The sequence below is a fragment of the Barbatula barbatula genome (genome assembly GCF_947034865.1).
Source record: "Barbatula barbatula genome assembly, chromosome: 19".
Classification (NCBI taxonomy): domain Eukaryota; kingdom Metazoa; phylum Chordata; class Actinopteri; order Cypriniformes; family Nemacheilidae; genus Barbatula; species Barbatula barbatula.
Genome location: NC_136782.1, coordinates 3,470,011 through 3,494,697, shown reverse-complemented (window position 1 = coordinate 3,494,697; position 24,687 = coordinate 3,470,011). Strand labels below are relative to the sequence as shown.

Sequence of the window (24,687 nt, the reverse complement as noted above, 5' to 3'; positions counted from 1 at the left end):
GAACAGTTGTGTTTATGTAGGGATGCATTTGTTTAGATGACTTAACTGTTACAGACACCTCGTGCGCAGACGGAGTTTATAAAAAGGTGATAGTTAAACAAAGATGCTATAAAAAATGCGCAACGCGTTCTTTTTCTGTTTATAGTGCACTCGGACTGCACTAACTGTCCTGTCTTAATAACATCAGATCTGTAACTGTCCTATGCCCCTATGTGTTATAGACTACTGGTGAAAACGTATATAACATGGATTAATGTATTCATATTTAGCGCATTCATAATCATAACGTGTAACGAATGACGTCACAGCCAGGAGAAAGAACGCTTAGGCTATAACAATCTGCTTGTTGTCGGTACAATAATATGTGTTATAGGGTGTTTACATGTAACGTGTAATGTATATTATCCTTTAAATCTTAACCAGAGATCAATTCTTATGGATGTTTTGAGTATTCACACACACTTGATTACTCAAAGGAGTTTGGCTACAAAATGATGTTGTTGTGAGTGTTGTATATAAATATATCCAAAGCAAATACATGCATTTTTAAATTAACATGATTTAGTTTTATTTATAAGCTGTTTTCCCCAAAATGACTTTAGTATCTTAATGGGGATACAATGTAGGCAAGGCTCTCTCTCTCTCTCTCTCTCTCTCTCTCTCTCTCTCTCTCTCTCTCTCTCTCTCTCTCTCTCTCTCTCTCGCTCTCTCGCTCTCTCGCTCTCTTCGCTCTCTCGCTCTCTCGCTCTCTCTCTCTCTCTCTCTCTCTCTCTCTCTCTCTCTCTCTCTCTCTCTCTCTCTCTCTCTCTCTCTCTCTCTCTCTCTCTCTCTCTCTCTCTCTCTCTCTCTCTCTCTCTCTCTCTCTCTCTCTCTCTCTCTCTCTCTCTCTCTCATCACATAAATTCCTGAGCTGAATGGCTTTAACAGGAAACACAATACCACGGAGTGTGTGTGAGTGAATCCAGGATACAGCCGGACTGTGCAAATGTGTGTTTCTTGAAGCTGCTCTTCAAACATGGTCTGTTTTCCTCAGGACAATACTGATTAGATCTAGTAAAGATAAACTTTGGTTTATTGGAGGTATGGCTGGTGATGTTTTTTGGTTAAGAGGTCTATGGCAACAAGTATCTGCCTGGTGGTCCGTGTAAATAAAAGTGCTATTACAACTTAACTATAAATAACTGTAGTTTCTTGTCTTTCTCTTTCTCCTTTAGGTGAATCACCTGTGTGTCCTTCACGATGTGTGTCGTTCTGCGTGTGTTGTTGATGGTGTGTTGTATAAGCAGTATTGTGTCTCAGTCTCCATCATATGGAGAGAGAGGTTCTGATCTGGGCCTGCAGGTGTTTTTGCGTGTGGTCCAAAATAAACCTCAGGAGAATGTGGTCATGTCCCCTCACGGCGTGGCCTCTGTTCTGGGCATGCTGCTCCCAGGGGCTCATGGGACCACTCGCCGCCAATTACTCATGGGTCTCAAATACAAGAAGACGGGTGCGTGGATTTATACTTCTTGCTTTCAAAGCAATTCAAAAGAAATTTGTTCATGAATGTTTGTCTTTCTTTTAGGTCCGTACAAGATGTTGCAAAAACTCCAGAAATCCCTGACAACCAAATCGAACGCTGATATCGTGACGATCGCCAATGGGCTGTTCCCCAAAGAGGGTTTCAGCGTAAAAGAAAACTTTCTGAGAGCCAACAGAGAGAACTTCATGTGTGAGAGTCAAAACCTTGACTACAGCGACCCACAGAAGGCTGCGGACGCCATAAATGAATGGGTGAAGAACAAAACCAAAGGTACAGTTGTTAAACTTTTGAAAATAAAGGTATAGATCTACAAAAATGTACTCCTTTACTAATCCTCCTGTTGTTCCAGCCATGACGAAGTTTGGTTGACAAATGACAGAATTTAAACTATCGCTATAGATCTGTAACTTCCTGTTTCAGTTTAGTAAAACGTTTGAACAAAATCCAACCGACAGAATATTTATAACTTAATGCAAATATTTACCAAATATCTTTAAGATTTAGCTATATATGTAAGATTTAAAAATTAAACCGGAAGTGCTTCTGGGCTAGTGTTTACATCTTGTGAAGTGGTCTATAATTCAACTTTAACCAATTAACAGTAATTTTAATATGGTTCGTTTTGTACATTTTTCATGCATTTAAGTTTAAAAATATAAAACCCTGCTTTGACTTCCATTGATGGTGACAGTAGTGTTTTCTCATAATATTTACATTCTGAACTAATGCTTGGTTTTCTTCCTCTTTTTAATATTACTCATTATATGAATACATTTAATAGTAATTCAAGCATATTCTTTGCTGTTTTGATCAGACCGTATTTCCAGTCTTGTTCAGCCAGATATGTTGGATCCAACTATGACCCGGTTAGTGGCGGTAAACTCCATTTACTTTAAAGGCCTGTGGAAATCCCGATTCCAGGCCCAAAGCACTAAAAACAGGAGCTTTACTGCAGCGGACGGAAAATCATACAAAGTACCCATGATGTCACAGCTCTCTGTATTCAACATAGGTAAGATGTTATCATCAGACAGACAGCCGTTATGATACATTGACCCAAGATTCGTGTCATTTTCTGGATATGTGTGAATTTGTTTTCCAGAGACAGGAATACTGTTCCTCACAAGCTTGCTGACAGGACTGAAATGGTGTAAAATGCTTATTAATTGAATTTAGATAGAAAGAAGAATAAAATCTCTCAGCGTGAGTGTGCAGTTATAAGGTTCACCGGATGATTGGAATACTATCCCAAAAAACAATCTAAATGTTTGGTCACTAAGTCATTAAATTAGGTTTATGGGTTGGCCCCCCCTCTCCCCTTGTCATGGGTCCCGTAACAACATTGGGTTCCCAGTCGATATCCAATTTAAAATCTGGATCCTAACTTGCTATAGCAAGTGGTTTTAATGATCACTTGTTTACTGGATCTCATAAACTCATGGATTTCATTTAAATATATCACTTTTCAAACACTCTTTGATGTTCTTTCTACGAAAAGTTAATTGTAGCACCCTGGGATCCTGTAAACTCAGCAGGCTAAGTAGAGTCTCTGCAACCTGACTTCCAGAAACTGCTCAAAGCTAAACAAATAAAATGTCAGCTTTTAAAAATATTATTTGTGGTATATCTAAGGCTGGGACTGCAGCACTGACTGTGCTTTAATACTTGATCTCTCCAGGTCAAGCGAGCACTCCAGACGGTGTGAAGTATACAGTGATTGAACTGCCCTATCATGGCAACAGCATGAGTATGTTCATTGCAATGCCAACAGAAGTCGCCACGCCCCTGTCTGCCATCTTGCCACATATTTCCACGGCAACCATCCAAAGCTGGACCAAACTGCTGGCCCAGAGGAGAATACGCCTAATGATGCCAAAGTGAGACACGGCCAAACATCTGTAGTCAAAACGACCATAAATATAAACGTTTAAAGGAGTCATTCGTTTCATTTCTTTGCATTGTTAAAATGCATGTTAGACGTGTGCTCATACAGATGCAGTGTCAGGGATTTAAACAAACCTGAATTTTAGTGCATTGGAGATGAATGTGAATTGTCAAGCGCAGTCATTATGTGTCGTTATGTTATACACATTCCTGTTAGACAAGTAAACCATGAAGCCAAATCCTCGCTTTATCTATTTTCAAGAATTGTTGATAGGCTGTTTTCTCCAGTCCTAGAATGTCCTGATAGCCACATAGCAATGTCCTGCAATAACAGCCACTACACGTTAGTACCACGGAGTGAAGATTTGCACATTCAAGCACCACTAAACTCTCTCTCTTTGTTATTTTAGGTTCACAGCTGAGGCAGAAGTGGATTTGGAGGCTCCTCTTACAGCGATGGGAATCAAAGATATGTTCAATGAGGCCAAAGCTGATTTCAGACATATGAGTGAGTGACTGGTGTCAGCCATGCACTGCAGCACAAGGAATGACATTATGGTTGTTGACTGTGAAATGCAAGAGAGTGAACATCACATCTCACAGCGGAGCGTGAAAAAATGAATCACCTTACAGAGACTCTTATTGTAAACAGATCTTCTTCATTATGATAATTCACTGAGATATTTAACCACCTTGAGTTGGATTTCAAGGCCAGAAAACCGACGTTTTTTACAGCATTTATTCATCTAGGTTAACATAATACATTACTGTGTGTTTATACATATGTCAGAATAATAAATGCTATAAATTTATTATTTTAAGGAGCAGTTCACCTTCAAAATGAAAATTCTGTCATCATTTACTCGCCCTCTTGTCATTTCTAACCTGTATGACTTTCTTTCTTCCGCAGAACACAAAAGAAGATATTGTGAAGAATGTTGTTAGCTGCCCCCCAATTCACTTGCATTTGTTAAAATAGAAGTGAATGGGGGGGCTGTGCTGTTCTGTAACCAACATTTTTCCAAATAGTTTCCATGATTGTGTTCTGCGGTAAAAAGAAAGTCATACAGGTTTGAAATTACTCTTATAGCGACTTTAAACACTAACCAATACAAATCCAACAAACAGATGGAGCCCTCTGCTGGTGATCAGATGTAATGGCATCACTGTCCATTATGCTACTGTTTTATTAGCACAAAGCATTGAGGGTAATATTGGCCTAGAAGGCGTGTAAAGTGAAAAATCACACATTTTCTATGATTTAGCACAATAATCCTACCTAAAGTATAAAGAGTATGCAGAAAGCACATCTCACGTGACCCTGCCTGTGAAAACCAAGATAGTCTCGAATGTAAAGAACATTCTGTGATATTATCTTTTTTATCCTTAATATTGACTAAGAACATGTTCGACAATTGAAATCATAGTGAAACTAATGATTCAAATCAAACTTGCTCAAGACTTTTTCCTAGTTTTCGTAGGCAGGGTCACAATATTTAATCCGTCATTAAAAATATATGTTCAGTGTGGTAAATGTGTTTCAGTGGTTAAAGAGTCAAGTGTTAAGGCCTTGTGTATGTGTACGTGTTTGTGTTAGGTTCAGAGCCTGTCTATGTGTCCAAAGCCCTGCAGAATGCCAAGATAGAAGTAAATGAAGATGGAACTAAAGCTTCTGCTGCAACAAGTAAGTTACTCAAAGTATTCAATTTCTGTTTGAGTTCATGCACATGATCGATATCTTTGTGTAATCAGATTACACATTACATGAAAATTAGACTGACGTTAAAGAAGCAATCTGAGACCTCTATGAGCCAAATAGAGACTTGAGGGTCTTAACAACTACCCAGAACACCCCGGCAGCCACATAACAATACCCTAGCAACCAAAGGTTTGCATGGGTAAATAAGTCTTTCATCAGAGCAAATAAAACAATATAATTTGTTGTTTAGGGTCAAAGGATAAGAGAATTCCATTAGGAGGACCCTGCAGCCCTAATATATGTGTTTTCTCTTTTCTTATCTCTCTGTCTTTCAAGCTGCAATCTTGCAAACCCGATCTTCTCCTCCATTGGTGAGCGTGGACAGCCCGTTCCTGTTCCTCATCAGACATAACTCCACAGGTAAACACACAGACCTCTAAAGCTAAACTGGCAAGCTAATAGACACAATGGTTTTTGTACAAAGATACAGTTGGAGTATTAAATGAATACTAAATATTGTCTCATTTTCTTTTTAGGCACTATTCTGTTTGCTGGGCAGATCAACAAGCCTTGAGGCAAAAAATATGTATATACAAATATTTAAACACATACAAACATATCAACTTCTGTCTTGAACTGCATCTTCTGTACCCATAGATCTCTTGTGTGTTTTTAACTTGTGATTTTCATTGGTCAACAGCACGTATTTGACTGCTGATATCTTTATACTATTGGGTTTTTATAATTTTATATACATAGTTCATAATTTGTGTCAAATGCAAAGCATTGTTTCTGACTAAAAAGTCAACTAAATTGTTGTTCGCATTTTGATTTTTTATTATTCGTATTAAAGTGTCTTAAATTTCATTTGTTTGTTGTAGTTAAGTTCTTAAGAATTCTATGTTTGACATCATTAAGTTACATTAGATTAAATATGGTACTTAAACGGGGTTACCTTGTGTCTTTCTTCATACGTTCAAAATGACTTTATATATATGTGCTACCTCAATTGTTGTGTTTATTAACAAATGTTTTTTGTTGTGTTGTATTTAGAATTTGTGTCTGATAGATTAAACATTTGTCCAAAAAATACATCAGGTCAACGAAAACGAAACCTTGAAAACAAGGAATTTAGTGTTTCTCGGTTTAGTCATATCAGTTGGTACTAGTAATGCCAGGAATTGAGCATTTTAACTTGTATGGCAGATCGTGAATGAGCTCAGCTTTAAAAATATGTCAGTTATCTTTCCCGCTCTTGCTCATGGTGTCTGTTTATCTTTCAGTCTCTTCTCTGTCTCAGAGCCTATAAAGAAAGTTAACAGAAGCTAAACTGATTTATATGCAAATGTTAGGATCTCAATAAAAGAAAGCCTCGGTTTGTAATAAACCTTTTCACATTTAAGTAAAGGATGTGTAATAATCTAGACATGCATGTGCTGAAGGAAATATTATAGGAATAAATTTGGAACATTGCTCAAACATATTTTCATTATTTAAAAAAAATCTGTGTTGAACACACAGTTGGAAAATGTGTTTATTAAAAACTAGTATTCATTGTAAGTAAGTGTTTGACTAATATATTTTTATTTCGAAAGGTTCATTTGACTAACTGATGCACACCTGAGTCAAGGCCACATGGTTCACTGTGTTAGTGTATGTCCGACCCTGATAGCACACGTACATCTGTATTCTCATCTGCAGACATCGGGCTGATGCTGTTTGCTCATCTACACTACATCTCTGAGACATCGGATGTCATATAGACCTCTAGAAGATGTCTGTAAGATGTCTATGATTTAGAACGGATGTACAGCTCTTTCTATGTTGATGTTTAGATGATGTATTTACACTCCAGATCTTTAGCAGACATCTTGTGCAATCTGGGTATAATTTAATTTTCTTAAAGAAAAAAAAATTCTATAGGACCTACTTACATTATATGAAAACCACACTGATACATTTTCACTTTAAAACAAAAAAACTTAAAAATGTTGAGCGCTTTGCCTCCATTGATCGTTAAACAATTTTCCTAAATCAAACGTTTAGCCACTTTAAATTGCACCTTTATTCCCTCAATGACAGTAAAGCCCGCCTTCTTTCGTCTGATTGGTTGGCTCAAACACACCGACATTGACGAGCGCAAATGAGAGTGTGAGCCATAGACATATTTTTATTCCAGGTTAGTTTTGTCACATGTTATTATTACAGTTATATCTTATTATCTGACCGGACAACTATTTATTGGATACTTATTTTAGTGTGTAAACCCTGTAAAGCCACCTCCGTAGAAAATGAGATGACGGTGGTAAGAGAACGCTCTTAACATTAGAACCCGCAAAATACTAGACTCTGCCCGGTCTGGTATTTCTGGAACTGAAACTAGGAGCCTGCTTAAAATAAATATAATTATCAATATATAGTTGGATATAGCATATGAACTCTTCATTTGTAGGCCACGTGTGTCACGTGGGTTTTTGTTAATATCGTTGACGTCATTAACAGTTGATAACGACGTAATGGAACAACATAATATATGAATTATTTGAATGATTTTGATTATATTTATACGTTCATTATACATTATGTTCATTAGCCATATGTGTTCGTTTTTGTCAACACAAATTATTTTGAGTTAGTTCTTTATATTTATATGTAAATATTCTACATTACCTGTTGAACTTTTATAAAAGAATACCTCGTTTTACCCTGATATGAAAACACAGTAGGAATTCTAAATCAATGTTCGGAATCGTATTGTTTTATTGTTATTTCATATAATCCACTTATGTTTAATATGCGCGTTCTGACAGTTGTTTACGGTATTCCGGTCCGCGGTTGAAGTTCGTCTGCGCTCAGCTGACTGGAGATCATCGGCAGGAGGAAAACAGCGATGGCGGCGGAGATCCACTCGAGGCCTCAGAGCTCCAGACCAGTCCTGCTCAATAAGATCGAAGGACACAGCGACACGGTAAACGCCGCCGTGCTAATCCCGAAAGAAGACGGAGTGATCACGGTCGGCGAGGACAGGTAACGTTACGTATACCCGAGTGCATGACAACACTGTCCCCAAACACTGATCTTACACCGTATTAAATGAGTTGATCATTTGTTTCATTTATTAAGTATATGTTTGTCTGCTTTCGACGTGAACACGAATGTTTATTCATTTACAAAATACACTGTTGCTGTACATAATAGTAATAGATGGTAGATTATACCGTGACACGTGTAAATAAATTGTATTTACATTGTAAATTGTATTTATTTATAACTGGGGTTGACATAGTAGCTTATTGTTTGTTTAAAAACGTATGACTTGATTCTTATCATTATTGCTTAACCTGTAGCTTTAATATTTGTGGCATAAGTACAGTATAGCCTACCTGCTGTAAATTTCTTCAAGTTGGTTTATGTGCGTTCATAAAAAAGGAAAATGAAAAGGAATGATTCTTTGAAAAACATGCAGTATTTGGTAGATTGTGTGTTCATGTAGTATGGTTTTATATGATCATAATTGATGTGTCTGTGTTTACAGTGGTATTTTGGAGGTGTATATAAAATGTAAAGTTATTGTTGATATCAGCAACAGTCAAAACATGAAAGATATGTTTGCACAGGAAAATCCATATTTACCTTAATATGAATTTCATACATTATCATAAACATATTATAAAGCAGTCACCTTACATGTTGTTGTTTTTTTCGATCAGATCTCTGTTCTATATGGAAATTCTGTCTTATTTTGTCATTCTAACTGATTCTTTGTAACAGTTTAAATGAACAAATGTTTTGAACGGAACATTTGTTTTTAGTTCTAACCCATGAGAAGCATCTGCATGGTACACACATTTCTCCTAATGCTCATAAAGAGTTGTTATGAGCTAGAAAACAGCTCAAACGTTCATTTATTTGCAAAGAAGACTTATTGGTCTTGATGTTTTTAATGATCTAGTGTTACTATAAATAAATGTAGCTCTGCACCTGATTTGCGCTTACAAATCCTGTTATTGGTAAAACTGTGTTGATGTAAAACTATGTGTGCTGTTGACCTAGATGTGTTCAGTTACGCACATGATACGGTTCAGATTTTTACAGGAACTGAAAGGGGGGAACTGAGAGAAGCGTGTGTGTGTGCTTTTGTGTTTGACTAACTCTTATGTGTTTTTGAAGTTTTGGCTCAATTCTAACTAGCGATTGTCATGAGATATTACATTTTTAAAATCTCTTTTCTGTTTTTGTTTGTTTCAGGACGATTCGAGTTTGGCTGAAAAGAGACAGTGGACAGTATTGGCCCAGCATCTTCCACACTGTGTCCTGTGGGTTTCACAAGCACACACACACGCACACACGCAGAGATCTGTGGTTTGGAGCAATCTCCTCTGATGATAATTACAGCCATATGATAACCATAAAGTACCACAATATTGACACAACTAAATTAACTCCAGCAAGAATACACAGTCTTCACACGCTATGGTGTAGTGCTGTTGCTATAGTAACCGCATCTGTTATCATAGCAACCATACATTCTACTCTTACAACGCACAGGTTTCAACCAAACGCTTCTGTTTCACATCACGATGCCAATTCCAGCAAAATCATGAAACGTCTCAGAATGCAATTTTTCGGTTGTTAATAGGATTAATTAGGATTTAAATCGCCATGTTGTCCTGTCCCAGTTTAATATGCATACTAAGCCCTTCGTCAAGCTGATCATGAAAACACACTGGTTGAGTGGCATAACTCTGTTTAGCTTGTGCAAACGTCTGTCGGATGCCATCACATGAGTTTGGGGTCAGAACAATCATATGTGTATGAACGATGCCAGCTGGAGTGTTTGATTGGTTGGGAAATATTCTTCGCGTTGCGCTTCTTCCTGTCAGTATTACACTCTGTTGAAGAGGATGCAATCTCATTCTCACCATCTATTTGTCTCTCTGTGTTCCTCCAGCTCCCTGCTCGTGTGTGTCGTATCACCATGACAGCAGGCGGATCTTCATAGGGCAGGACAATGGAGCTGTTGTGGTAAGCGTCACTTCTTCAGCCCCCAAGGGCCAAAGTTTATCCTCCACACTTTAACATTTCAGCGTTTTCCCAGAAATTACATTTGTTGTACATATTATGTTCATACACCTGCATCAAGAATACAGTGGCAGTACTTAAATTATATGACAAATATTTTCTTTATTTTTGTGAATAGTTTTACGTACGTGGAACTCTCAGATCGTTCATATTTAGTACAGCGTTATATGTAACATAGACATATGTAATACAGATGTATATGTAATGTACATATATAAATTAATGTCGATGTATGAAATAATGTAGGTGTATGAAATATAGTCATATGTAATATAGATTCGTTATGGCGTATGTAGTATGGATGCCTGTATTATGTTGACATATGTACATTAAAGACTCGTATGTAATAGATGTATATAGTCATACAGTATATAATGTAATGTATATTTATGAAATATAGTCATATACGATGTATGTAATATACAGTCATATTTAATGTAGATGTATGTAATATGGAGCCTTATGTTATGTTGTAGACATAAGACATAGTTTTGTATTTTAGTACTTGGTTTTCTTTACCTAATGTTTTGTTGTTATTTTACAGGAGTTTCTTATCTCTGAAGACTTCAACAAAATGAACCATGTGAAAACATACCCAGGTAAAACCAGTTAGGGTTGTATTACTCTCACAGCAAAGCTCTGAGTGCGTGTGGGTGTGTCTTCTCCAGAAAGAAACACAGACTACTGTACTTTATTTTGGCCCCTTGCTATCATTTACAGATTGTTTGTGTTTCCCAGCATGCCCTGGGGCTAAGACTCCCCTGTGAGTTCTCAGTAGACGCACACAAGCACACAACATGATTATGATTAGATGAGTTAGAGCAGCTCTGGAAAATGTGTCTGGAGAAAAGAGGAGAATGCCAGGAAAGCGCAGTGTGTGAGACGGCATTCTTTAGTTTTAGTAGTAGACTTGGTTCTTTGAATTTGTGTGAATCAGGGCACTTACTCACAGTCATTTATCACTTTGTGTTGCAATTACAACTGGCATTATTTTTATTCATACTGTTGGTATCTTGCGTGCATGCGTGCGTATTGGTTGTAACAGGAAGAACATGACATCATCACACAAGCATCTCTGCATGCAAGACACATAGAAAACTAGAAGTGCGTATGTGTGTGTTGAACCAAACTGAATCATTATGATTAGAATAGTGTGCTACCACACTCACACTACATCTGTAGTATACAGTGTGTACACTATGTACGGTATGCTCATTTTCTGTATACATAGAACACCTGGGTGATCTCCAGCGTTTTATCTGCTAGACAGTATTTGAATCTTGATGTTAACATTGTGTGTGTGTGTGTGTTCAGTCCATCAGAACCGTGTGTCGGATCTGCTCTTCTCTCTGGTGTGTCAGTGGGTGATCAGTACGAGTCATGATAAGACCGTCAGCTGGATGAGCACACAGAGCGGCTCTATGCTCGGCCGACACAGCTTCGGCTCATGGGCGTCCTGCTTACAGTATCCTTTACACTGTAGTCTGCCCCACAAATATTTGATTTCAGCATATGTGCATGCTCGATATACATAATCAGGATCTCAGAATAAGAGGATCTCCAAAAATGGAGAATTTCGTAAACAAATGTCAATCTGTTTTGTATTTCACATTAGTTTTTAGTTCTTTCCTTGATGAAATGCTTAGATTTGATAGTGATACCCAGCATGCCTTTGTGGGAGATTGTTCAGGTCAGATAACTCTGCTGAAACTGGACGGTCAGACGTGTTCTGTCATCACCACGCTAAAGGGACATGAAGGTAACACCACACATTTTCTAATAGTTTTCAAAGATTTATTAGCAGAAGAAAATCATTTCAAACATGAGGTTTTCCTTTAACACCAATCGCGTACAATTTCCTTCTCTCGCTCTCTCTGTCTCTGTAGGTAGTATCAGTGCATTATATTGGGATCCGGTTCAGAGGTGGTTGTTCTCCGGTGCATCTGATCACAGTGTAATCATGTGGGACATCGGTGGTCGACAGGGACGCACGTTACTCCTACAGGGACATCAGTAAGAACACACACCGAAACATACCTGCATACATGTACCATCATACGAGTGACAACCTGAACACAAATTTTGCAACCAAATGACGCACTTGTGATCGGATTGATGGCTCAATCAGACCGAAAAGCCTTTATGTAAACACCTTATTAAATCTGATGGAGGTTGATACGATTGAAACAGGAACAATACGAAAACAATACGAGACCAGGAAGAATAAATTATGCATGTATACGGCTGAATCAGAGGATTTTCTCAATGCTATTTTTCAAAATATCTGGTGCACATATGCAGTGCTGCGTATGTCTTATACATCTATGATCTTATGTTCACGTCAAATATTAGAAAAACACAAAACTCGCCACAAGAACATGTTTTATCCATTCAAAGGCATGCGCAAAATGAGGGGAATGGGGACAAGCCTGTGCACTGTTGCCAGGTCCCTATAATTTTAAAGTACATGGACGAGCGGCAAGTTTTTGTGTTTGTTTCTTTCCCTCGGGTTAAAAGAGGAATAATGTTGTTCATCAGATGTTGATATTTGGGCTATGCAAGGTCATTCGAGCTAGTTTTTGGATGGCCATTGGACTGGATTTGTCACGCGAATCTGGCAACCCTAGCTGTTTGCGCAGAAGTTTTGTTCAGAATATATTTCATGTACACCTCAACAAATTTTTGAATCGGATTGCAAAATTTAGCGGACATGTAAACAGCACTGAAATGATCTGCAAGCAGATTGAATTCATTCGGATTGAAAAATGGGTCCTTTCATTCTCTCTTGTTTGATCTGTGCGTTTCAGTGAGAAGGTCCAGGCGTTGAGGTATTTTCCCTTGAGCCATCAGCTGGTGTCGTGCTCTGCTGATGGAGGAATAACAGTGTGGAATATGGACACGAGCCGCGAGGAGGTCATTATTAATACACACACAAACACATTCACCTTCATCAGCACTGCTTAATTTCAATAGTCCTGTGGTTTGTAAAAGTACACAATATTTAAAACAAAAGGTTCCAAATAATCTCTTACAAATCATGATTTATGAGCTCATATTATTATATATATTTTTTAAGAAGATGTGAACCATGTTTGCCGATGCAAAGCTTAACAGCACAACACTAGGGAATTATGGGTGTGTTTGTGTCTTATGATGTAAAAGTTATGTGTTGAATGGATAGATGTTCAGGCAAAACACTAACATTAGCTAAAAGTGATAATGTTTTTTAAAATGTAATGTTATGTGAAGTAAAGTCACGTCTACTAGACAAGTGCACAACAACACGATAAGCAAAACAAAAATATCACAAAGAATTGAAAGTACACAATAAACTTCAGTGCTTTTACACACATGCGTGCAATTCTTAAAGGAGTCCATGCCAAATGTCTAATGGTGGATCAATGACGTTTTCTCCAAGTTACCATGGTAACCCTTGCATCAGTCATTAAGCAATCACCTGTTTCTACGGTGACCAGAGATGGACTTAAACTGAAATGTCACAGAGACGGGCTCTGTAAATCTTTCTGTGTAACTCTTTTGTTTCAGGCGCCGCAGTGGTTGGACAACGACTCGTGTCAGAAATGCCAACAGCCGTTTTTTTGGAATATTAAACAGATGTGGGACACTAAGACCCTCGGGCTCAGACAGGTACACCACAAGATTATATATAGATTTTCAGTGGAAACTTGGCCCACGCAAAATCTGTGCCGGCAGATGTCTCCACAATTTCAGTTCATGCTATGTAAAAAATGCAATTCTCTCAATCCTAAAAATTAAGAGTATAGCACTCTCACCTCCGTGTTTAACCAAATGCAAATCCGTAAATGTTTTCTTAATATTTGTTTAAAATGTGTGACGTGTGCAGATATGTTTGGACTCTAATTGTTTTTAATGAAGTGCTCACGTCACGTCCTGTCTGTAGCATCACTGCAGGAAGTGTGGTAAGGCCGTCTGTGGGAAATGTAGTTCCAAACGCTCCACGTACCCCATCATGGGCTTTGAGTTCCAGGTGCGCATGTGTGACGACTGCTACAACACCATCAAAGAAGAAGAGTGAGTTTTCTTTCTTGTGTACCAGCTGACAAAACTATCGCTGTATTTTGTTGCTATGTCATGTTTTGTTGCAGTCTAAATTCTGTCAAATCAAGATTTACTCCACGTGTGGTTGTAAACTTGTACCCGACTCTTATTTCTGTTGAACACAAAAGAAGATATTTTGAGAAATGCATCTGTGGTTTTGAGTTTATCGATGGGGTTCAGTGTTGTTTGGTTATCAGCTTTCTTTGAAATATCTTCTTTTGTGTCCTGCGGAAGGAAGAAACTCATACAGGTTTGACACGACATGAGGACGAAGAAACGATGAAAGAATTTTCGTTGTTATGTGAACTGTGCCTTAAATCCCAAAGTTAGCTTCCCCTGAACAGGAGAGTGTTTTCTCTTGTTTTTTGTTTGTCTCCTGTGGTTGTTCGGTGTAAATGAGTCTGATGAATTTGATCTTTGTTTATCCATGCAGTCGAGCACCTCTGGCCACGTTTCACGAGGGAAAACACAACATCGCTCACATGGACATGGACCCGAGCCGTGGACTGATGGTCACGTGTGGGAGCGATCGAGTTGTAAAGGTCACACACACACTATTCTGCTTTAGTATTTTTTGTGATCCTGTGTATGTTTAATTTCTGTGGTGTATGTAGAGATTTTTATTGGATGTTACATAATATTCTGAAATGTACAATGTCTATTGTTCCATAGCTCATGATGTACTATTTACATGCATGTTAAATAAATAATCGTTGTAGAATACAGTATATACTTTGCAGTATGCATTAGGCAACATTCCATTCTGAAATTCAATTCTGTTTTTATCAAAAAGCAACCCAACTTTCTTCTATGCTTCACATACTGTAATGCATACTCTTTAGTACGTTGTACACTATATACAGTATGCTAGTGTTCTGTTCAGGATGCTAGCATATGTCTGCATTTTTTCTCTTTTCCTCCCAAATAATCACTCGGTCCATGTGCAGATCTGGGATATGATGCAGGTGATTGGCGGCAGTATAGCGGCAGGATTCTCTCCCCGCTGATTGGTCGTTTCTGAGAGCACCGCCCACACCCCACTTATGAAACCTGAGGACCAGTCGTCGTGATGAAAACGCTCACCTACCTAACAGTCCATACCGGACAGTCCAGCTCCAAGTGTGTACATGAATGTGTGTTGTTGACATTTCTATGACCGTTCTGAATGAGAGTCATTGTCGTCTCTTATCACCCGGATTTTTGTGAACGTGAACTCAAGGTACTTCTACAAGCACAATATTTGCGCTCTTTCTCTCTCTCTCTCTCTCTCTTTGTGTGTGTGTTGGCTTTTTCACAAGCAGAATGCTTCTGACATTTTGTACGTTTGACATATACCTTTTGCCCACAAGAGTTTTCTTTCATCCAGCATCCCGTTTCTTCATCTCGCTTTTTTGTTTCAGTATCTTTTGTCTTTGAGTGCCAACTCTGGCCATAGTAACTGCCCCTTATGTTTCCATGGCAACTAGCATGGAACAATGACCGGACAAACTTGGTGTTTTTTAGCCGGCAAAGAACTGAGGACCACAAAGTAAATAGAGTTTAAAGGTCAAATGTACAGACAGATGTTTTGGGGTTCAGTTACGGTAGGTGAGGATTAATGTAGCATATCAAATCTGAGGATCTTTTTATGATAAAAAATGTACTGGTGTTTACTTTTGTAAAGCACTCTATATAGCACTAACTTTCTGTAATGTAGGGAAAAGAAAACGGAAGAAACTACCTACAAATGTGTACTTACTCTTAAGTGGACCAAATATTGTAAGATGTTCACGCTGGATCTCATCAAATCTTACACACACATGGCTTTGTGTGATAAGCATGTTTAAATTCATTTGCTCTCAAATATTACGGTTAGGCTTTAAGATATAAAACATGCTATATGCCATATTGGATATATTATCAGTGAATAAATTGTTAAATTTTGGTCGTCTCGCAAAGCTGTCATATGGGCTCAAATGGTTTTCAGCAAGTATAGTTAACTGAACATTCTGCAAAACACATTTTTTGTTTGGACCGACGAGAGGGAAAACTGTAACCAAATGAATTACTCCTTAAATGTGTATTTCTGTAAAATTCAATTGAAACGAAACCGTAAGAGCAGCTAAAGATGTTTGAAATGTAAATACTGCTCACGGTTTACTGTCCAGTGATGTTTCCAGCCTGCTCCAAAACTCTCTCTCCAACCAAACATTTGTCTTCCTCTTCCTTTTTTTCTCCATCTTTAGCATCTCATTGTCTTCAAGCATCTCTCGTTCCTCGCACTGAATTGCACAGTGCGTGTTCATGATCTGAAAGTACACACAGTCTTTGTGCGTTTCACTCGCTTTGTGTGTAGTCAGTGGATGGTGTGTATGTGAAGTGGTCTGGGTTTTCTGTTTTGATATGCGTCTCACATCAGACGCTTTGTAAATAACTTTGCTTCTGTCATGAGAATCAGTACTTCAACTAATTTCTGTAGAAATAGAGCAGGAAGATAATACAAGGCTTTCTAAACTCAGATTATAGTGCTGTGATGTCATAGAGAGCAGACGATGTCACACGTTTTGTCATTGCCGTGTCACAGTGACATTTGTCTTTTCAACAACTGAGAAATGTTTATTTTATTCACCATAAAGAAGTGCCGCGAGCTGGAAATGAGTGTCTCTAAAAATTGTAATTTAGAAACTTTACGGCTTTACTGTCTTGAACTGAAAATGTGCGTAATATACAAGAAAACTATGTTTTTCCCAATACAAAAAAACTTAATGGTTCTAAATAAGGCTTTTTAAAATAATACAATTGTTATTTGAGTTTCAGTTAAAAGGTTTTGTGAGATTCAGCATGACATTTTTATCTAAGCTCCCTTTGTGTCCTTTCAGTTGTCAATGAGTCACATCGACCTGTTTAAAAACACAAACACACCTGACATTTAAACTCTTCAAACACTCAGTATTGTTTTTGCTTTTACAGGTTGAGAACATTGTCAAACTAATGATCAAATCCTAACATTGTAAATAACTCCGAAATTACTTTTTTCTACGTTCTTTTCTAAGACTTTATTCAGTAGTTCAGTAATGAAGTATTATTCTCTCTCTCTCTGCGTATATATACAAACTTGTGTTCTAATGCTGGAACGCTCACACATCTGTATTTTTCATACGAGAATATGTTGTTGCTAATATGAAAACTGACGTAGTTCTTTTGCCGGCTGGTAGTTTCAGCCCATAGATTGAACGAAATATTACAATAAAGTTCTATGCTGTATCTTATTTGTGCAATTTTTCACTTAAATTTCCATTTATGTTGTAAGTTAATGTTGTTTTATATCTTCTGGTGGGAACCTCGGTTGCAAATCCACATAAAATACTGAAGTATACTTTAGTGTTTACTGTAAATACGTATACTACAGTATTTAGTAGGCTACCGTCTATCAGTTTGCTATAGTAAATACTACAGAATACTATTGTGTACATTAACAAAATATTATAATTATTGTAATATACTTCTTCAGTACGCTACAATTTACTATACACTAAATATTATATAAATGAAAAAATGGACCAAAAATGTATAACCTTTGCCCTTTCCTTTTTGCCAATACACCAACACGCATTATACACGCCTTGAAGAATGTTTATTAATGCTCGACAAGAAATGTGTCAAAGTACAGTCATGTTATAATTAATAATTATCCAGTCTGTATATTCAGACATGTCATTAAATGTTATTATCAGGACAGTTAATGATTTTCTTTTTTAACACAATCACTTCCTCATTCTCTGGAATATCAGGTGACACCGTCCCTTCCCGTCAGCTTCCTGGACGCCACCAGGTGATTGGCTGTGAGTGATTGATTGACAGCTGGGGTGACTCCGGTCAGAGCGGGTTCCCACCCGAATGACCTGATTTGTTGGAGTCACCGGCACAGTGTGTGCAAAAGCGCACTGCGATGGGCTGAGATTGATCACGTGGTGCTGTGACCAGTAAGCTGTCGGAAAAGAACCGTTCCTTTGTCTGCCAGGACCAATCACAGGGGAGAATGTGAATAAATATGACGCTAGTCGGTTTGATAACAGCCTTGAGCATGATTAGGAATTTATTGAGCAACATGAACATCTCTCACACCTTTCAGAGTTCTGGAGAAGATTTCATGTAAATGTTGATGTGAGGTTTTTATTGTAAGCACATCCACACGTCTTTTAGACAGTTAAACACTACAGGACATTGTGTGTTAGTGTTCTACATCTGTAGTTTTGTGTGCTGGACAGACTTAGTGAGGCTGGAAGCTCTTGGCCAGTTCATCCATCACGCTCATGAACTTCTGATCCTCCTGCTGTGAACTGTGTGTCCAGGCCAAAGGAAGGTGAGCCGACACCATCCGTCGATCTGATGCACAAAAAACAAAGACACAGGGATGAGTACAGTTTGCCCAGTATGTGCCCATAAGTCATGTCATCTGGAGGTTTGAATCATATTGGTTGTATATTTGATCACATTAAGATTCCACCAGTAAAATATAATAAAATGTAAGACCTAATTTAAGATTCACGGTTGATGGATTATGGTGCACAATTTATACCCGAGAAATTATTCTAAAGCTTTGCATAATTATAAAAATTTACATTTGATATGAAAACAACCAAACGCAAAGAAAAACACACTGGTGCTACAAAAGGTTCTTCACAGTGATGAACTATTCAAAAATGTATATAAAATAATTTGTTTCATTTCATAGTCTAAAGAACCATCTTCTATAAAGATCTTTAGATGTTTGTTCATGGTTCTTTATGAAACCATTCAGCCGTTCTTTTATGGCATCATAAAGCACATAAAGAGTATCTTGATCTTTAGATGTTTAAACCTTTTATTATAATTTTAGTTCTTAAGCTTTCTATTGGCTCCCTGGTTTAGAAACGCTCTAAACACTCTCATTCAATAATTCTCTGACAAAATGTAAACTATACAGGTGTCATCTCAAAGCTTATGAGTTTAGTTTATTGTTTAAACTCTTCATAGAAGATTTCTGTAAGCGTCTTGAGAAATTGACAGTGTGAACCGCTCTGTTTGGTTTGCTGCGCCGCAGGGTTGAGTTCACTCTGGCCGTGTCTGGTACTGAAGCTCCGCCTGCCGCAGCTGCGCTGGAAAGACGCCAACACTCCTCTCTTTCTTAATCTCTCTCTTTTCTCCATTCATCTCCTTCTACTCGTCTCAAAGTTTCTCTCATTCGCTCTTATTGTCCTGCTCTCTCTGTCCTTTCTGGATTTCACCGCTGTCATTATCTTTGTCATCTTCTTTCTGCTTTTCTTCCTCTCTCATCAGCATCTTTCAACAGTTCTTTGTCTCCTGAAAGACTCATTTACTTTATTCTGAAACACAGATGCCACTGGAAGAAATGCTGAGACATCGCCCTTCCAAAATGCAGTGAGCTGTCTACGAAGGCGCCATAGGCTCCCTACGAAGAGCTTCATTACATGTTTTTAAATACACATACTATTTTATCTACAACAGGGTATTTATAAGTCTAATTAAGAATGTCTATTTACTTATTTGTGTGTTGATATTAATACCTTTTGTGCTCCCTAGAAAGTGGCTGCCTGTGAGGAGTGTTTTAAATCAGTCACAGGTCGCTCACCAGGTCTTGGGTCACAGCCATTGTGAGTGTGTGTGGGCGTGTGTTTGCTCACCCTGATAAAAACGCCCGCTGGGGTTCTTGACAGAAGCCTCGGACACAGCGAGCCACACGACCGTATCGGCCCCTTGTTCTGGTGTCCGCAAGCGCTCCTTCATGGAGCTGTGGAAGTCAGGCATTGCGTTCGCAATAGCTACAGAGAGAAATAACTGCCTTTGTAAATTTACTGAAAAGACCATACAAATATAAATTGAATAGATTTTGGTGGTATTAACATCAACCTCAGTCAGCAGTGTTAAAATATGCTAAATCTTCACGTTCACAGTTTAAGAAAAAAAACATTTGGGGACCAAATGTCCCCACAGGTTATGATATCCAACACAGTCTCGCGGGAATTCGTGACATTGTACTGTTATCTATTTATTCATTCGTTGACGCAATTTTCTCCTTTTTTGTGTCACCCAGCACGCCTCAATCTAATTTATTTTAATACAGGGTATCTTTTAGATGTATAAAAATTATATCAACGCAGTCGGATGGGAATTCACCTATGATACAAGGTGGCTCATTCGTGTGAATTCCTATTTCCTACGATCTCATTGCAATGTCATTTTTTGCCGTGTTGCTGTGCTACTGGCAAACCTTCTGCAAAACTACCGCAAAGTTTTACAGTTTAGGGTTATGCGGTCTGTGTATTAGAAGTCGTGCTGAGCGAGACGAAAAAAACATGAACACGAACCAACAGATTCCAAATTCCGTGCTATGCCACGATCTGCCTTGCAACTGGGTTGTAATATCAGTCATTTTTGACCTTGTGGGGTCATGTTATGGTCCCCATGTTGAATGCAACTTATAAATCAAACCAAATGATGCTTATTTGAAAATTATAGATCGAAACACAAAGGTGTGTGTGCATGTGTGCGTGTGATTACTTGGTGTGTCGACCCAGCCGGGGTGCATCACAGAGAAATGTATGTTCGGATGAGCTTTAGCAAACTGTTCCGTCATCACAACCTGCTGCCTCTGAAAACATAAAATGCCACGTGTGATATCACTGAAATAACAATCACAGACTAAAATCACTGGTAAAATAACACACACTGAAGAAACTACTAACATCACTGAACCATACAGAAATTTCACTGTAAATGTTACTACAGTTTAGTGCTATATTATAAAAGATTATCATAAAGCAGTGATTCTCAACAGGGGGGCCGTGGCCCACAAAGCGCCTCAAGATCAGTCATGCCGTCTAAAATGAGCATTGAAATTCATACAAAAACTATATATTTCTATATTATTTGGCCATTTTTATAATGAATAAACATTTTCTAGTTAATGACAAGCTATAAAATGTTTTATTGTGAGGGGGAGAGGGACCTATGAATCTTGTTGAATACAATGGGGGGCCTTGGAGTCAAAACGGTTGAGAACCCCTTCACGAAGGATCATAAATTGGCTCATAAGTAATCATGTTTAATTGAATTCCAGTATCGTAAGTAGGTTTGTTTGAGGCTTAAGGGTAAAGGGTTTAAAAGACACTTGATGATAATAAAGATGTGTCTGTGTACCTTGTTCTGTGCATACACCATAGTGCCGTCATATCTTCCCCTTTGAGACTGCAGGTTCCCTGTCCGCAGTTTCTGCACCAGCATCCCACCGGATGACACTGTTATCTGTGAGAGAGAGAAAGAGAGAGAGAGAGAAAGAAAGAGAAAGAGGTGCCGTCTGGTCTCTCATCCTCTGTGTGTGTGTGTTTCTAGTTTACTCACCACTCGAGGGTCAGGACTCTTCTCCAGCAGTGGAATGAGACTCTTGATGAGGATGTACACGGCTGTACGACACCACACAGACATATGACATGATGACATCAGGCGTGTGGATTAAACTTTTAAATACTATGATATGATATTGAGCTGTTTGTGTGTGTTTTCTCACCCAGGGAATTACTAGCAAAGCTTTTCTCCAAATCTTCACCATTAACTTCCATCTTGGTCATCATGCAGCCGGCGTTATTGATCTGTCTCATTCAAACAAATGGATTAAACAAGTTGCCAGTCCATCAATCAACCAATAAACTGATCATCACGTCTTTTGGCTGGTCATGTAGTCAAGACTAAATCTATATAACAGTTTAAGAGAGAAGTGTACAGTGAGTGCTCACCAGAACATTGAGTGTTTTGTACTTTTTCTTAAAAGACTCAGCAAACTCCCAAACCTTCTTGGTTTCAGACAGATCCAAAATATGCACATAGATTTCCTGAAATAAAATCGTGGCATACTTTATCAGAACATCCAGCATGTGAATCTGTATTTTTATACTGGATGAAGATAAAACAAAACGTGAGCCATTTCAATAAGGTTTCGTACCAATGGAGCACAAGTAAATGGTTGTGCAAAGGTTGTAGCTGTTTGATTCTACAACCTTTGGTTTATCAGCCCATACTGTGCATTTAATGTTTATCATAAGCCAAAGATCCTTTACAAATACACACACATACTTTGTTTCCAGAATCTTTGACAATATCAGCTCTAGCTTCTTCTGCTTTGTCTTTGTTTCTGCAGACCATGTGGATTGTACCACCTTGATGTAAAGCAAGATCAACAAGTTATATTCATAGTCAAATACAGATGTCAAATTAATGTTTTCTGCAGAATAAAAATCACTCAAGAAAACACAATTCAATGTCACTGCAGCGTTTGCTCTCATCACACGCGCACCTTTCTTGGCGATTGCTATGGCAGCCGCTTTACCGATGCCGCTGTTTGCACCAGTGATCATGAAGGACCGGCCCGCCACCGATGTCTCCAGGTCTTTCTCCACAAAGTTTTGAGACGCCGACACAAACGCCCCCCTGGAACACAGTGGTTTCATTAGTTGTGATGTGTGACGGGCCTGTGCAATTATCTGGAGTTTAAAGTGTGGCAGCTGTGAACCTAGTGACATCTATTTAGCGCACAAAAACACGGCCCAATTACTGCAGCGGTCTGAGCTCACTTATCAGTGCACTCGAATCTGAAACTTCTCAAGGTGGAGAATCAAAATGCAGCCATAGTTTCTCATAGTGTCTTAAGGGAAATCTAATATTCTGTCATCATTTACTTTCCAAACCTGTGTGAGTTTGTTTCTTCTGCAGAACACAAAAGAAAATGTTTCGATTATCAAACAACATTGAACTCCATTGACTTCCATTGTCTGAACACAAATGTCCAGTGTAAGTTCCGGTTCCTGAAGTAAAACTGGTTGAGAATCTCTCTTGTGAAGTATGGCCTCGCGTCATCGCTTAGCTAATGAGCTTGAGCCATCAGTGGCGTCTCTGATACCGGCGCTCCTGGTATCAGCGGCCCTTGTGCTCTTGACCCGAGCTCAAAGACCGGCATTGTCCACGCGTGCCAGGCCATTGGCCACCGGGGTGAAGAGATAAGGAGACACAAAGAGCCACTGGGGGGAAAACAAGCCTTTTTGGGTAAATGCATGTACTGTCAAGAGTGATGTGTGAGGCATAATGGGCGTGAGAGGGTCACTGGAATAACTAATGCAATGGTGGACAATGTTAGTAATGTAAAACAACATACTATATTTAGTTGAATGGAGTTAGTTACTAAGCAAAGCAAATGACCCATGTTAGTGTGTTGTCAAGACATCTCAGATGTGTTAAAAATAACGTGTTATGTTTTGTTTAGAACATAATGAACATAGTGAGCAAAATACTGAAAATACAAAGATATGTAATGCAGTCAGGCTCTTTTTATTTAGATTCATTCAAATCATTTAAATACAACATTTAGAACAGCCATTGTACAGGTTGATTTACAATGAAATAGACAAAACAATAATTCTAGAAATGTGCAGAGAGTGTTTAACCGAAATATGTGTTAAATAATGCATTGCAAGATCACTTTAGCTGACCTGCAATTTTAAGAGTTTGGTTCCAAAATGAGATTCAAAAATCATGGTTTTTATTATGGTATATTGTGTTTTATTGTGTTAGTAAGCTGTATTTTTATGTTATTGGCTCAAATCAAAACACATTTATATACAATAAAAAACATAAGAGTTATCTCATTTTGGAACCAAACAATATTTCTTATTCATACTTTGTACTGGGTTATTGTGTATTTTTATAATTGTGTAAATCTTATTACTCCTGATTTGTTCTCTTTTCTCATGCCCTTCTACCCGTTCTCTCTTAGAAATAGAGGAATGGGCAAAACAAGATTGACATTTTCTTGAATTATATAATAGTGAAGTGAACATCTTGAAATTAAAATGTCCTTTTTCGTGTGTTCTTTAAACTGTCCCCTATCAACTATTTAAAAGCACATTAGCTAATGAAATGTAAAGCATTATGGTCTGTGTTTAATGTTTGTTAATGTTACCACAATAATCCAGTGTAGTGTTATTCAGAAGTGTTAAGATGTTTCTTAAAGCAGTGCATCTCTTACTTGGTGAATTCGGTGAGTCCTTTGAGAAACCATGCTGAGTTTCGGTACAGAGACATCATCACACCTAACCGACGCACAGGTCCGCCCGCTGAGCTCGTGGATGCTGGCCCGTCCTTTTAACCATCACCAGGGTCACATGAGTGCACGAGGAGCCCCACGCCACTCACAGATGGGGCCACACAGACCGCCATCTACAGGTGATGAAAGTAATAACACCCATATTTGAAAATTAGAAAATAATATTTGCACATGGCATTAATGATCATATGTGCGAGATCGTCAGATATTTGTTAAATTAAATCAAAGATTCAAGTCTTTGAACCTTAAATATCATACAATGAATATAAATGTATGTATTAATGTTAA

At 38.2% G+C, this 24,687-nt stretch overlaps 3 protein-coding genes across 4 annotated transcripts; 2 read left to right on the top strand and 1 right to left on the bottom strand.

The window, feature by feature from the left end:
- Positions 1-6,055, top strand: serpine2 (serpin peptidase inhibitor, clade E (nexin, plasminogen activator inhibitor type 1), member 2). 2 transcript variants are annotated; one of them, XM_079481896.1, is made up of 9 exons: positions 1-86; positions 1,215-1,489; positions 1,565-1,792; positions 2,337-2,534; positions 3,201-3,399; positions 3,817-3,914; positions 5,004-5,090; positions 5,442-5,525; positions 5,642-6,055. In XM_079481896.1, exons 2-9 carry the CDS (start codon positions 1,240-1,242, stop codon positions 5,677-5,679), a joined length of 1,182 nt encoding a protein of 393 aa, XP_079338022.1. In that variant the 5' UTR covers positions 1-86; positions 1,215-1,239; the 3' UTR covers positions 5,680-6,055. The 2 variants fall into 2 exon arrangements, with proteins under 2 accessions (XP_079338022.1, XP_079338021.1); XM_079481895.1 differs by lacking the exon at positions 1-86 and adding an exon at positions 926-1,018.
- Positions 6,056-7,931: 1,876 nt separating this feature from the next.
- Positions 7,932-17,981, top strand: wdfy1 (WD repeat and FYVE domain containing 1). Its single transcript, XM_079481580.1, has 12 exons — positions 7,932-8,132; positions 9,354-9,421; positions 10,057-10,130; positions 10,732-10,786; positions 11,502-11,652; positions 11,834-11,946; positions 12,074-12,200; positions 12,995-13,100; positions 13,734-13,835; positions 14,110-14,240; positions 14,701-14,809; positions 15,215-17,981. Exons 1-12 carry the CDS (start codon positions 7,996-7,998, stop codon positions 15,272-15,274), a joined length of 1,233 nt encoding a protein of 410 aa, XP_079337706.1. The 5' UTR covers positions 7,932-7,995; the 3' UTR covers positions 15,275-17,981.
- Positions 17,863-24,407, bottom strand: dhrs12la (dehydrogenase/reductase 12-like a). The gene is made up of 10 exons (XM_079481581.1): positions 24,322-24,407; positions 22,597-22,730; positions 22,377-22,459; positions 22,040-22,135; positions 21,814-21,895; positions 21,648-21,709; positions 21,447-21,551; positions 20,808-20,898; positions 19,931-20,068; positions 17,863-18,632 (listed from the first exon to the last, which is right to left on the bottom strand). The coding sequence occupies exons 1-10, from the start codon at positions 24,378-24,380 to the stop codon at positions 18,517-18,519; spliced, it is 966 nt and encodes a 321-aa protein (XP_079337707.1). The 5' UTR covers positions 24,381-24,407; the 3' UTR covers positions 17,863-18,516.
- Positions 24,408-24,687: the final 280 nt, after the last annotated feature.

Bases quoted from the DNA above. Each gene is read 5' to 3' on its own strand.
- serpine2 (XM_079481896.1), top strand. From the start codon at position 1,240: ATGTGTGTCGTTCTGCGTGTGTTGTTGATGGTGTGTTGTATAAGCAGT. The intron at 3,400-3,816 runs GTGAGACACGGC...TTGTTATTTTAG, and splicing joins ATACGCCTAATGATGCCAAA to GTTCACAGCTGAGGCAGAAG. The intron at 3,915-5,003 runs GTGAGTGACTGG...TGTTTGTGTTAG, and splicing joins AGCTGATTTCAGACATATGA to GTTCAGAGCCTGTCTATGTG.
- wdfy1 (XM_079481580.1), top strand. From the start codon at position 7,996: ATGGCGGCGGAGATCCACTCGAGGCCTCAGAGCTCCAGACCAGTCCTG. The intron at 10,787-11,501 runs GTAAAACCAGTT...GTGTGTGTTCAG, and splicing joins CCATGTGAAAACATACCCAG to TCCATCAGAACCGTGTGTCG. The intron at 14,810-15,214 runs GTCACACACACA...GTCCATGTGCAG, and splicing joins GGAGCGATCGAGTTGTAAAG to ATCTGGGATATGATGCAGGT.
- dhrs12la (XM_079481581.1), bottom strand. From the start codon at position 24,380: ATGATGTCTCTGTACCGAAACTCAGCATGGTTTCTCAAAGGACTCACC. The intron at 22,136-22,376 runs GTATGTGTGTGT...ATTTTATTTCAG, and splicing joins TCAAAGATTCTGGAAACAAA to GAAATCTATGTGCATATTTT. The intron at 21,710-21,813 runs GTGAGAAAACAC...GGTGTCGTACAG, and splicing joins CTTTGCTAGTAATTCCCTGG to CCGTGTACATCCTCATCAAG.